General features: G+C 40.5%; 2 protein-coding genes across 2 annotated transcripts in view; both read left to right on the forward strand.

The window, feature by feature from the left end:
* c5h12orf4 (chromosome 5 C12orf4 homolog) overlaps positions 1-15,080 on the forward strand; it is a 50,027-nt gene that overhangs the window by 21,767 nt on the left and 13,180 nt on the right. The gene's annotated exons all lie outside the window — the stretch shown is intronic.
* slc45a3 (solute carrier family 45 member 3) overlaps positions 1,472-15,080 on the forward strand; it is a 41,799-nt gene continuing 28,190 nt past the window's right edge. The window contains exon 1 of the mRNA XM_054777894.1: positions 1,472-1,747. Coding sequence (XP_054633869.1) covers positions 1,717-1,747 — 31 coding nt within the window. The 5' untranslated portion in view covers positions 1,472-1,716. The remainder of the gene's footprint in view (positions 1,748-15,080) is intronic.

Below are 15,080 nucleotides of genomic sequence, written 5' to 3' on the forward strand. Positions count from 1 at the left end.
ACCTCTTTTTGCGTGTCGCCCAAAAAAAAGTAAAGACATATAAATACGTTGTTGGGATCGGGTGTTCGGGTTTATAAAAATGTAGAACTATGTCTTTGGTATTGAATGAGTTAACCATGAGGCATTACTCTATTTCCTAATGGGCCAGTCTGCTCTGTTGTGCATACACAGTGATTCTGATTCAGGGCTCACATTTTCATCCCTTTGTATCTGCATAGTGCCTGACGGCAGCACCGAACGACTCCTCCAGAGATGTCTGTCTTGCCCAAAAGCACAGTGTTTCTCAAGTAGCGGGGAGGACCATTAAATGGTCATATTGTGTATTGCAGAGTTCAGTTCAGCATTCTTACAATTGGTCTCGGTGGTCTCAAGTGTTGGGTTTCCTGAAGCGGAGCATCCAGGGTCTATTCAGTGCACGAGTCCGTGTGTCCCTCTTCTTTCAGTGCTTGAAAAATGATGATGCAAGCCAGTCTTTGTCCCGGCATTACAGCGAACGTGTTGGCTACACTGCAATGTTCAGTCAAACCTGACACACTAGCATGTGATAAAAACCATATACACTGTATCAAAAGGTGTCATATCCGTTTGACTCAACGCTCAACTGGAGTGAAAAACAAGTAAGACACTGAATTAAGTTTATGAATTTGCATTCAAGTTTCAGAACAATAGTTTTCCCATGACAAAAAAGTTGTTTTGCAGATTTTGTAACTGCTTGGCCGCAGCAGGAAATGTGTTCAGTTATAATTGTCTTCATGATTATTGTCTGCAGTGGAATATGCCTCATGATGTGATGATTATGGGGAAAAAAGGGCGTTATCCCTTACAGGAAGTTTTCTATTTTCAATTATGAATCCATTGTGTGAATAAGGCCATTTGTAAAACAAAGGGGTGACTCAAAACACACTAGATCTGGATGATCACTGTGTTTTTAAGGAAGACATCTGTTTCCATCAACATAAAAATAGGATGTTTTTTCTGCTGAATTTTTTTTCACTCAATTATAATTACCTTTATAGCGATTATCTACAGTAAGAATGTGCCTCGTTTGATTTACTGCAGCTTGCAATCTTTTCTTGATAATGCATACAGTAAATAGGTAAGCAGTCTGTTTTAAATGATGTTTTTTTGTATTGTAGCTATGTATATAAGTCTGCGTGTCCTCCAAGGCATTCATGGAGGATCCTCATATAGATACGAGGCTAGTTGACACAGTGCATTTTGCTTGAGTATTTACAGTATATTAACTCATCACAAAATACGTCTCAGACAGTACCTACATATTAAGCAGCATTTCATTATAAGGGGTTTGGGAAAATATGACTTGAATGTTTTTTTAAATATATTTTTAAATGTTTTTATTATTTTTTTTAACATGATTTGCCGTTTGCTGTCTGCAGCGCTTGCGACGGCGTCACAATGACTGATACCGGAAGTTGCAAATATAATCTTTTCCAGAACCTCATCAAAATGCTGGATAAAAATGTAAATTGTAACTATACTATGATCTCTGAATGATAATTTTTGAATTATCTGTAATATGACCAGACGTCATCACTTCTCAGGCGAAATGCGTGTGTTTATTTTGAAAGCAAAGACCGGATGTTGTGTGTGTCTTCACGTGCAGCTTGATTGTGCTTGTCAGTCACAGCTGGCTAGTTGCTGGGCTGGCCACAAGTTGAGCAATAAGCGGTATGTCTGGGACTAGCAAGTCGCTTCATGGATTCCCCGGTGCGAAGCGTAACTAAAGGTGAGCTTTACATTTTAAAGCATGCTCTAATTTAACTACATCTTCAATTCACATCTGTTGTTTTTTTGCACCCCGTACCCGAGGCTCGTGTAAAGGCTGCTGAGTTGGTTGAAACTTATTCATTGTAGGCGACTGACCGAGGCGAAGCCCGCAAAGATGTGAGTTTAAATTTGGCTTTTGGCGTCTCCTTGTACTGCTTGGTACTCGACCGAATCAAAGCGTTTTTTTTGCTTTAGCTGCGTGTAATGAAGTGAGTGGTTTATTGGAAAGCTGTGTGTGTACGGTTAGCAATGGTCCAGCAGAAGCAGCGTGGTGCTTTCTGGAAGTTTTTTTTTTTTTTTTTTTTTTTTTTTTTACTCCAAGCTTGCGTCGGTGTGTCTGGCACTGCTTCTCTGTACACCAAAATATGCCAAGTATCACACTGCCTTTATTTCTGATGTTCAGTCATTTAAAAAAAAAAGCAATCCTCGGCACGACAACATCTTTTGTGTAAACGTTTGGCGCTGTGTGAGTCAGACCCCTGCTGTTATGACACATGAAAACAAGAAAGGAGGGAGGGGATGGAGTGACTGGAAAGTTGCTCCATTCGTTACACTCTGCCAGGAGTACATTTGCAAACCCCAAAGCAAAATTGCATTGATTTTGAAGTATAATTGCTCTTGGGCAATGATAAGCTCAAGAATATACCATGCTGTTGCACACGCACCATTTCTTGAGCAATTATTCTGGTGGTGGTGTACGTTAATGTTAAGAATTCCGGTGTTTGTGAATGCACCTCGCCGTTAGTAGTGGATAATGGGGAAGTGTTGTATTGCTGGCAGGGCAGGAATGAAGAAATGTGTGTGCGAGTTACTATACCTCATTTTGCCTTATAACAGCACCTCTGAATTTATAGTAACCAGAGCAGCAACTAACAATTATTTTCAGATACGATTAATCCGAAGCTTGTTTTGACTAATCAAGTAATTGGTTAGGCCCTAGACCAGGAAGTAACCAGAGCAGCAACTAACAATTATTTTCAGATACGATTAATCTGAAGCTTGTTTCGACTAATCAAGTAATTGGTTAGGCCCTAGACCAGGACTGTCCAAAGTGTGGCCTGGGGGCCATTTACATTTAAAGCGACAGCTTTTTGAGTTGCCCTCCTCACATTCTAAAAATACGATTTAAACAAAATAAAAATGAGGGAAAAAAAGAAAATGAGGGAAAAATAACATTAATTTTACAAGCATAAAGACAGAATATTAAAGTAAAGGCATAATATTAAAGGGAAACAAAACTCGCAATATGAGAAACCAAAACTAAAAATAATGTTGCATTATTAGGAAAATTAGTTTGGGTAAAATTTATGTTACGATAGTAAAAGTAAAAATATGAGAATAAAGTCATACCGTTACAAGAAGAAATACAAAAATGTGAGGTGAAAACAGTTTGCTTAATAATATGCTTTGTCACTGATAACACAAATTTGATTCATGCTATTTTTTTTTCTTTTAAATATAAAAAAAACGTCTCTGCATATCTACAGTATATGGGTTGGTGCCCGCATCCTTTGATTTTTCAGTATGTGCCTCTCTGTGGGAAAATGTTTGGACACCACCGCCCTAGACGGACCAAATCCATATGAAACAAACAAAAACAGTCATGTCAGGAAAAAAGTCAAAGCCGACATGTGTGAATATCTTGTTTTTCCTAAAACACAAAGATAATAGGTCTGGTTTCATGGATGACTAAGGAAATTTAAAAATACTCACATTTGAAAGGCTGAAATCAGAGGGTATTTACATTTTCTAATTAAAAAACAATTAATCGAATACCAAAGTAGTTGTCAATTGTAGAATTGCCTAATTGTTGCAGCTCTAATAGTAGTTATTTTAGCACAAAAAATGAGGCACCGGTATCTTACTGATACTTTTCGGTCTGGTTACTACCGTTTACGTCAGACAAACGCAGTAAAAATGTACCACTGTCAGCGTGTAAAGAACGGAGCCACTTTCCAGTCACTACAGTACATACCCTCCATCCATTCATATTTTGCAAATTGCATTGACTTGTAAGTATAATTGCTGAAGAACATACCGTGCTCTTGCACAATTTGCACAATGACACTCCTGTTGCTCACTTAGGGAATGTCAATCTGTTGGCATGCTTCAGCCGTAACTGCACTGCAAACCAGCTGAAACGTGGCGATGCTGCTGTTGCCCCAGTTTTCATTTCCCGTCCCTTGTGATAGTTGTGCAAACTCCATGGCAAAATTACATTAATAGTAAACAGAATTGCTGAAGAACATATCGTGCTCTTGCACAATCTTCAAGCGGTTTTACACCCTTATTACTCTTTTTCGAAATGTGGCCTTAATATAGTTGATGAGCGCTACGAGCCTGGTGGTAGTTAGAAGTTGCAGTTCCCAGTGCTACGGCATACAGCAGTGGTGCCCACAGTTCTGCAATCCATCCATGGCGTTGGCTTGCTGGATGACATCATCGTTCAATTTGCATCATGAATTCGAAACATTGCGGTTCCTAACGATTCTCTATTGAATGCTTTCAAAAGGCATCGTCATAACATTTTGCAAGGCTTAAATGAGGGCACTAACCTGAATTGTTTTTTGGATGGAATGTCTGAACTTTTCCATGAATTGTTAAACATTATATCATGTGTTTAATCTTTATTTACCAACAGAACATAAAATATTGGCTTACAGCAGTGCTTCTCAAATAGTGGGACGAGCCTCCCCGGGGGGTGGGTGGTGCGCGGTCAACTGTCAGGTGCGTTAGAGGCAGGGAGGACTTTCAGTATTAGTGCAGACCTGCCAACATGTATGAATTTGTCAGCATGCAATTTGACTCTTGAATAAGTTTGGATGCTACACTGCTCTCCATTTTGTTGCGTTTTTATGGTTTCAGTTTCAGTACAGATAAATATCAGTTTCTCAATAGTATTTCAAATCGGGGGTGTGCAAAAACATTTCCCTCCACTAGTTGGGGGCATGACAGAAAATATTTGAGAAAACCCTGGCTTACGGGTAGACACGCAAGTGTGCACATTATAACATTGTGCTACGTGCATATAAGGTGTGTTTAGGAGTGTCGCAAGATCTCGCGAGTTTAAAACGTTCAGAAAAAAAATGTCTCATGGCCACTAGGCCTGGGACCATAAATAAATAAATAAAATAATCACACTGGAAATCAAAATTAACTCGATAATTTTGTCGGTCTCAATATATTGCCAAGTGGATGAGTGTCTGTTTTCCTCATCTTTCGCCTCCAAACAGGCAGGAAGAGGATTCATTCTGTGCATTTCTTTCAGCACCTCAGTGCATTTGTTCCATAGAACAACAGTATCAACGGAGTGAGCCCAGGGCGCACAAGTGTGTAACGTAGCAGAAATTAAATTAGTGGATTTACCGTGTATTGTCGTATTTAATTTTTTTTATTATTCATGGAATTAATTTTTTCATTGTACTTTTCTTAAAAGCAATGTTAAAACCGTGTCTAGACCCAATCGCGTGCATCGTCCCGTCTCGTGAGCTGAGTGTCTCGTGACACCCCTAGGTGTGTTAAGACCAAATAGAACACACACAAAAAGCCAAAAGTAGCAAAACAGCAAGAGGTGTATTTTCCGCCCAAATCTTGTCCCCTGCTACCATTGAGAAATGCTTTTGCTTAATTAATATGCCAAAGAAAGAAATAGAGGGAGTAGTTCATGCATCACAGCATATCATAGATTCCACAAATACCAAAGAAATGTGTGCGCCTCCCCTCCGGGCCTATGAACACTACTGGCATAACATCAGATCGCACCGATTAAAGGCTGAGTACGTGACTTTCTATGATCATGTATTGATACTGGGCAGAGTCGTTCAACAGTCAGTGTTGAAGAAGTGTTGTGTGCTGTGTTCTTATCAAAGTGAGCCACGCATCCTTTTGCACGGATAAAAAAAAAAACAACAAACAACTACTGATGACTTATGCTTTTACTGATAAATGCCTAAAACCTTAGTTTGTATGAATGAAACTACTTTTTAAAAAAATTTGCGTCTAATTCAAATCAAAACATTTTCATGAAAGTAAATTGCCTGTACAGCTTGCCTGTTTTCCCTTCCAGAATCTAGCATTGGCACGTTTCCATTCCAAGGATCACCAGCACATTTGAGAAGGAAAGAGAAATGCTGTAACCCATGACAAAGTGGCATTAATTGTCACCATGGCCGTGGCTGTGTCATTATACACCTAGACCTCTTCACACTCTTCTCCACTCTCCATGAACCGCTCAAGTGGGTTACTCACTCTACATCGCAAAATAATCTCTTCTCCTTTGTTTTGTATGCCCTGTAAGATGAACTCTTCTTTCTCCTCTTAATTCCAAGTTTCACTCATTGGTGTTGTAGTCGAACTAATGCCTGCATTCAGTACAATATCAATGATGCCTTGGTATCCATTTTGTTCAAACAGTGGCATGAAGATAAGAAAGAAGTTAACGGCGGTATAACCAGTGTCTTAAAAAGTGTCTTGGGGGGGGGGTCCAAAATGAATTGTAACGGGCCACCACAAATAAATAAATGAATGTTTGGGAAACCCTTATAACAACACTAAAAGACAATAAAGACACTGTCACCATTAACTGGTGACGTGACGGATGCAGTGACAAACATGCACAGGGGGATTACTGTATGTGCCTGGGTGGTGAGACTGGTCCAGTGGTCATCGCTGTTCCTCTGGTTCTAAGGCCTTGTCCACATGTCCACTTGTTCTTGGGATTTTTTATTTTTTGGGGGGTTGAACAAAAGTCACGTCCACACTGTGCCGGATTAGTAAATAGTTACATCCAGATGGGAACGCATCACTGAGTGAAAACGATGTAACACACAAGGCACACCGAGGTGTGGCGTTGTGAACAGACACACAGACGGAACCACGTGACACTCCAAACCATAGAAGAAAGAACGCTTGCGCATACGTCCGTGGTCTTCCGCTTCCCGAGGCACATCAAGACTTACGAGAAGTGGGATTACTTCTGCAAGTCAATATGGAGTATAAGACAACAATATATCAGGAGAATGTCGACTGAGGTGAGTCAGTCGAAATATTCAGATATTAGGTTGGCTTGTCGTCAAAGCTCGCTTCTGATCACGTGACAGCGACGAGCCGTTGGTGTGTTGGTGACGTCAACGACAAGCCGGCGCTTTCAGATTTTCCCAGTCTGGAAGCCATTTTTCAAAAAATACTGCTTCAGGTCACCCAGAACGCCGATCCTGTGTGGATGAGCGGCAGAAACAATAAAATATTTTAAAAATAAAATACCATTTTAACCTGAAAGCGTTTCCGTGTATAGACCCTAAGCTAACCCTGCTAGCTTCCATTCACGCTCTGTAAGAGAGGAGTCTTGAAGGTTTTCCCAGCGTTTCAGGTCACCGTTTTGACATGGTTGGTTCTGGAGGAGGCGGACTATTGTTTGTGATGAGATTCCACCATGATTGAGTGGTCCGCCGGGAAATACTTCCCCACACAAACGTTCCTTCTTTTCACAATGACAGCATTTCATTCACATAATGTCAATTTCCTCAAGATACCACTTTTAACAGCACGTTCCTTTTTTATTTGCGTGAACGCGGAAGTCATCGGGCCCTACAAAACATTAAGCTGCATTCTTGCACCACTTCTCCATGTTGTTCCAGCAGGGCTTCACAATTGATTTGTGAAACAGTGATAGGAATGCTACTGCTAGATCAGCTGGTTGTGCTTTCTAGGCTCTTTTACAGTCTAATATACAGTACTCTGCCAAACCAAGCACAGGGATAATCGCTCACCGTCGAGGACACCAAGCTACTTAGGCAGACTGAAGGCTTAACACTTCTAATCAGTCGTAGGCTCTTAACTAAACTTTGATGACGAGGGCTTGTTGAGCTTTCCTCGTGTACCTGGATTCTCAAGAAATCACATTGCATATATTTTTAAAGATGAGCGGAACCTTTCTTGCTTTCTACCTCGTCATATGGAAGCTAATGCCAGAGCATCTTTGCATGCTTTACATCTTGTTTTATTTAATGTAGGGCTCTGGTTAATCCACAGGCTGAAGCTCTCCGGTTTAGCTCATGTATCTTCAAGTCCCTCCTTCCTAAAGGACAACATGGCCAACTGGGAGCTTGCAAAGAGGCTTTGAGGGCCTTGGCAGCAGATGAACCCACTGACAAACATCCAAGTTCCAGCCCACTATGTCATTGTAGTTATTGTATCGTACTTTTGCCTTGAAACTCTATTCAGTTATGGAAAAGTAGTAGAGGCTCTGTCCTAGATCAATGCTTTGTGTGCTGCGGTTGGTCTGGTATCAAGTGTAGCCATGAACAATCACAGGTATGCAACCTCTACAAGACAGACACCCAGGAGACACTCCTTTGTATGAGAAAGGAGTTTTTTTTAAAGACTAGAATGGCGATGCAAGGTCTTCACAACGCTTGCATGTATGGTTTACAGGTATTTTCATAGCCTATGCATTCCATAAGTAGTGTTCTTGTTGGCCATGGTCATTTGTTTCGGGCAATATCGGGGTGGGAATCTCTGGCCACCTTACGATTCAGAGGCCTGCGATGCGGTGACAAAACGATTATCAATGCATCTTTTCTTCCTGATCAATAGTTTGTCAATTTTTTTCTATATTTTTTTTCTATATATCATTTTTTACTCACTGTGTACTACTAAAACAAAGCATATTTGCAATGATTAAAATAACCATGAAATTGATTAATTTCCCGGAGCTATTTGACATTTCTAAAAAAAGAAAATAGAGATATAAAGAAAAAAGCCGTGGCAAGGGAACTCGTTGGTGCCTGAATAAACATATTGGGTAAGTTTACATTAATTCAAACGGACATTTCTGTAAGTTTATCTTCAATACTAGTAAGTACTCCATCAACACCGGCCGCTTTTCCTCCTTTGAACTACTTTGACACCCCCAAATTCCCTCCACACCTGACAGCCAATCAAAACTGTGGGAGACTCATACTATTCGCTCTGGATCTGACGTCACTCGCCAGTGCAGCTGGTCACAACCATTCGTCGCCACCCGTGTGCAGGGTTTGCTATGCGTTGGCGAGGAGTTTTTTTCCAATCGCAGTTTGTCGCCTCCCGTGTGTGCCGCCCATTACACTTTGGTGCACCACCATAAACTGTCCGGGCGGCACTTCTGCTTTCTGTTTTTGTTCTGTTTTTTTTTTTTTGTTCCGTCAGTATCGATTATGGGCATTAATGAATTGATTAATAATCGTCAACGTCAGCATCGCGATGCATCTAACAGTCAATTATTTCCCCCACCCCTAATGCTTAATAGGGTAGAGGTTGCACAAGAGCTCGCAAGATTAAAACATGACAAGATCTCTTGTTCAGGAAACAAAGTCTCATGGGCAGTAGGCCTGGGACGAGAATGAATGAATGAAATCACACAATAAATTAAAATTACTCAGTCATGCAGTCAAGTTTTTTTGCGACAGTTAACCATATTGACCAGCCCAACAAAACTGAATATGGTGACGTAATGGCGACGAAACACAGACCTTGTGGGTGGACCCCGCCTCAAACTCCGTGTGAGACTACACGCTGCGTTTTTCAAAGCACTTGGCACAAGAGTGACACACTTGACCTTGCATGGAAACATGATGTAAAAAAAAAAAAAATAGCACCCCCAAAGTGTATTGATTAGGGAAAACTAGATCAGTAGAAAAATGCATCAGAACACCTATCATGGATTTCAGATTTTGAATCGGTGCCACTTACGTTATTGTCTGAATTTTGACGAAAACTGGAGAAAAAACCCAGAAATACTTTGGTGTCAATGCAGACATCACCTCATTTGCATTTTAGTTACATTGTGTTTACGCTCACAACGCAGACTTTGGTCAACGTACAGTACATGTTTTGGATGCAGCAAAATGCCTTCACGGTGAGGTGTTGTACTTCAGAAATCACAGCAGCTGAAGCTCAAGTTCCACTCTTGTATTATTTCTTTCATCATCTTTGTAGCACACTTGCACGCCACAAAATGGCGATGCGCAAGCGGGCTGAAATTGACATCAGATCGTATTTTGTAGCCAACAGACAAGGAGAAAGTATTCAACACTGTTTCCCCTGTTTGTTCAGTGTGCTTGCAGCATATTTTTATATAGGTACAGCTTCAAATCACTGTAGCCTGTGCTTCATGCCCCTCAAAGTGATGGCACGCTCTCTGGCACCACTTTCAGGAGAATCACCCAATATCGTTAAGGTAATTTTTAATGTAGTATTCAACACACTGTCAGCAAAACCACGGTTAATATTCAGATGGAAGAACAGTTGTAACTAACTTTAGTGGTTCATGCCCATTTTTGCACGTGTTTTGGTGTGCCAAGTGTTGCAAAAAGCCAAAGAGAAAGCATATAACGCAGGCAAAGAGTTAATTCTTTGTGCAGAATCGATGTCGTTCCAAGTGGCAAATGAGTTAATTTGTGCACAACGTGTCGCACTCACTCTAAACAGTCAAATCAATTCTCCCGGCTGTTGCTCATAAAATGAATGCTTCCGTATAGCTAACAAAGCATAAAACAGTTAGCTCATTTGTAGTAACAGAAGGGGAAGTAGCAACCTCTAATCAAAAGCAACATAGCCCCTGGAAAATGTGTGCTCAAAGGCACATTATGAGACCACCATGAGTCCTTACCAGCAGGGGGAAGGGGCTGAATATTCACCAATCTGTTTTTCTCTTTCCTGAATGTCTCAGTGACGAGTAACAGAGGAGCACAAACGTTTTTTTCCCCCCAGCCTTCTTTAGCCTGCAAGGTCAAAGTCCAGCTAGCCTCCCTGTAATAGTGCTCTGCAGCCAGCTGGAGCAAAGAGAAAGAGCTCTTACATGCTTCCCTAATGGGCCAAAGCTGAAAGAAAAGATATCTGCTACCCCACCAACACAGAATGTCAGCTCTGTGACATTATTCCTCAGCTTTTCTTTGTTTTTTGGGCATTTTGACAACATTGTCATGGCTGTTACAGGGAATTGCACCCCTTTGTGCCCAAAATATATCTACTATGCGTGTTTCAGTAATCCCCTTTTAATGAAAAATATCATACAATGTTCACACCTTCTTTCGGGAAGTTGCTAAACGTCACTGAGTTCTCACTCTTGGGATTATGGCCAAGAGTGTGAAGGAACATTATGCACATTTTAATGTCTCCTCTGATTTAAAGACATGAAAATGGCCTATTTTATCTTCAGCCTTGACATTAATTTGTTCCTTGCCAACGTGTGTGGGTGTATTTGCGCTGGTTCAGTTCTTGGGAGGCCAGCTGGGCCGGTTATTTCTCTTCTATTCTAATTTGCTGCTCTGTGTTTTATGTCACAGACACAAACATTGTCAATGTTATCTCTACAGGACCTGAGGTGACTCAAGCACAGACCTTTTAAGGTGAAACACAATCCATTCAACACAATGGTCCGCCTCCGATTGGTGTGGATTTTCAAAGATCTTTTCCCATAAGAAATGGTCAAATTGTCGCCCTTATAAAAAACCCTTACTAATTTTACAGGAAATATTTTAGTCAACCACGAATAACAGTCATACAAGTAGAAAAATAAGTTAACCACAGTTGCTATTAAAACTTACTTACTGTAAATACTGTGGGTAGGATAGCTAAACTTACAGTAAAGACAGTAAAAACGCTGTAACTTAAATGTGCTCATGACACCAACATCAAATCAAAGTACTCACTCAATAACAACATTACAACAATAATAACATTTTTGTCATACTGCTGTCATAGATGAACCACTATGAAATAGGATTGAAATGAAGTGATTTTGACTCGCCCCCTCCGCAAGGTTTCTGAATCGATGCCATCTTGGTTGTGATGTCACGACCACCAGAACAGGTTCCTTGGACCAGACTCAAACACATGCGGCCAGGAACTCACAGCAAAGCCAAAAAAAGTGACACATTCACAACAATAACACAATAACACAGAAAAAATGGCCATGAGTTTTTTTTTTTTTTTTTTTTACTGTAACACATAAAATATGGTGCGTTCAAGGACCACTGAAAAATATGCAGTCTCAACACTTGATGAGAAAACTCAGTGAAGCATAAAGACTGGGGCTGTCAAATGATGACAAATTTTAATCAAATGAATCACACTTTTCAAAGTAGACATGATTAATCGCCATTTGCAAATATGCAAATAATATAACAAAAAGATGAATGACAGGACACTATTTTAATATATTATATGTATGTATTAACAGCTCCAAATGAAGCGAGAATTTAAATCATGTGAAAAGACAGCACACGTGTCTGAAAATCTGTTCACCTAACACTCCTTTCTTTAATAGTAGCAACACATTTGAATCACACTTCAACCATGTTAGGAGCCATGAGGGGTCACATTCAAAGACACCTTGCAATTTTTTACATTGAATTCACTTTTGAGTGTAGATGTATTTCCAAGTGAGTGATAAGAATATCTACGTATTGTTTTGTGTCCCTGTTGATTGACACCACACATACAGGCGTCATAAAGACGACGTTGTGATGGTCGGAGTGCCCCTGAATGCGCCTCGCTGTCGTCTAGTGATGAAGTGTGGTTCCGAGGGGTACTGGAGACGTGTTTGTGAGTTGGAGATACAGCTACTGTGTGGCGTTGGAATTGGACTGCTGTTGATGTGTTCAGGTCAGAATAAAGTTAGAAAATAGCGTCGGACGCTATTGTGCCCCCGGTGGCTTGACATGGAGCACATCACAAAAAATGTGATGTAATTAATGAAAAAAATTAGTTAACACGTTATTTTTGACAGCCCTAATAAAGACAAACGTGAAAATTGTGTTTTTTTTAAACAGTGCAACATGTGCTGTACGTTTTAAGAGTATTATCACATATTTAGAATGTATGATGAGATGTGTTTTCTGCAGGCAAAATGGCCTAAAATTTGACCAAAATTCTGCTTTTTTGTGGGATCCCCTTCACTGTTTTTTTTGGGGGGGGGGGGTTCCAACCAGTGTGCACCGCTTCACTCCTACCCGGCCCCTCCTTCACTAATTCCATTCACTGACTTCACTTAGTTCTGCCCACGTGGTTCAAGCGTAGATGGGACTGCATGGCATTGAAAGCAAAACAGCCTCCGGTCCAGCACGCATGGAAGGCAGAGAACAGATGGCAGATGAGCCTATCACTTCTCCGTAATTCCCCATCAAAATGGGAAGCATTGCTTTCGCACACTAGGCGGCGAAAGCCACAGTTTAGGTCCAAGATGAGATGTGCACGGCCTGGAGCAGGGATATCACTGGCTTGCCCTTCAGTATTTTCCCATAGTGATAAGGATGCTTGCACTGCATCGTCACACTCTCGTGTATGCAAAGAAATTTGTGGCTTTTTATCCAATCAAGGCCGCACGGTGGCCTCGTGGTTAGCATGTTGGCCACACAGTCAGGAGATAGGGAAGACCTGGGTTTGAATCTCCGCTGTCTACATTGCTGGCACTTGCGCATTGTGTGACCAGATACACGACACGTCTTGTGGTGACTTTCACTTTGTTTCTTATTATCGGGAGAATGAACAATAACCTGTAAAATGTGTAGACAACTGATGACAACTTGTTACATGCTAACTCATCTATGCCAGCGTGTGTGACCGCTCACTTTTCAACCTCATTCGACTTTCTGGCTTTTTTGTTGACACAACATGCCTGGCTGGCAGCATCTAGCGAGCTCGCAGTGGCTATTATGTTCATGGGATACATCAATCATTGATCATCATCACAACTTACTTTTTTAAAGTGTCATTTAACAATCCTGCGCTCTTATCATTACAACTATTAACAACTATGGCTCGTCTTCAAAACACTAGTTGTGTGTCCAAGTTGTTCAACAGAAATGCGGTGTACAAGGCAGCTTTAGACAGTGATGCTATCACAGGGGTCTCTAACAGGTAGCTCACCAAATATTGGCTTCACCTCTTAGTAGTTTTATAAGTGTTCTATTCAAACACGACACCTGTATTTAATGACAAATGAGCACACTGATTGGAGATGTGCTTTGTAAATAAAGTGCAATTTAAATGTTAGCAGTCACATGAAACACACACTTCTTTCCTTTTGGCAAAGTAGCTTTCATAGTGCTGCAAGTTGGATACACCTGTGCTATCATAACCCTGGAATCGGAATTTATACTGTCTATACTGGATAGATTTCTATTACAAAAATATTTAAGTTATTTTGTTACCTGTGCTATTTTGAACTAAACTTATTATTGAACAATTTATTTCCCCTGAATTCGTATTACTCTTAAACAGGCATCCAATTAAATGTAGGTTTGTGTCAAATAGTACAAAATGTTGTTCTTTTCTACTAATACTCATATAGTACTAATGGACTAAATAGGTCAGGTAAAAAAGGAGGCTCAACATTTTAGACTCACTTTGAGTGCTCTCAGCAACTTTGCCATTAAATTAACAGTTTTGCAATGTTCTCGGTTCATGTTCTGCTGGTTGTTGAAAAAAGTTAAATAAGTTAATAAATAAGTCATAAAAAATTGCTATTTGTCATTTACAAAAAAAAAAATGCAGACGCAGCAGCAGCACGATACAGCGGCGGCAATATGTAGCCCACCACCACAGCTTCAAAACCCTGCATCTGGTCAGATATTGAAGTTGCCATTCCTTGTTGCTGACTTAAACATTCAAGACAGACGCCCAGTGGCAGTTTTAAACTTTTTGTGGTCTTGTTTTAAAGAGCGGTTTTGCAGTAAACACTGGATATTACAAAGATTCCCTTTCATGTAGCAAGCTGAAATGGATGCTATAGAATGTATGGTGGGGGGGAAGACCTTTTGATATGTGAGATGCTCTTTGCCCTGCGAAAAGATCAAGCTCACGATCTCAGTCAAAATGTGTGTAGGGGGCTACTTTAAAGTGGTAGTACACACACACACACACACACACAATGAAATTAGTTTGACACTATTGTTGATCGTAAACAATGTGCTGTTTGTCTAGCAGTTTGGCAACATGATGTGCCACGCACGCATGATTCTGGGTACGTAATTAAAATGGAAGGAAGGGAAGATTTATCTTAATTAAGTATTTTGTTCGCTGGCAGGTGTTTTTTTTGGTTTGTTTTGTTTGGTAGAATGGGGTGCTTCCTGCTCTCCCAGAATGCTGACAGCAGGCCGCCGTGTTATACATCAGCTTTCATACCGGGCAGTTGGGCTGACTAAAATGTATTTATGTCCTTCCTAGTGGTGTGCAATTAAGTTTATAAATGATCAAATTAGGAAGGGGAAAAGCGTGGCCAAAATAAATAGTTTCCATTTTAAAGATTTGGT

Source organism: Dunckerocampus dactyliophorus, chromosome 5, assembly GCF_027744805.1.
Source record: "Dunckerocampus dactyliophorus isolate RoL2022-P2 chromosome 5, RoL_Ddac_1.1, whole genome shotgun sequence".
Lineage (NCBI taxonomy): Eukaryota > Metazoa > Chordata > Actinopteri > Syngnathiformes > Syngnathidae > Dunckerocampus > Dunckerocampus dactyliophorus.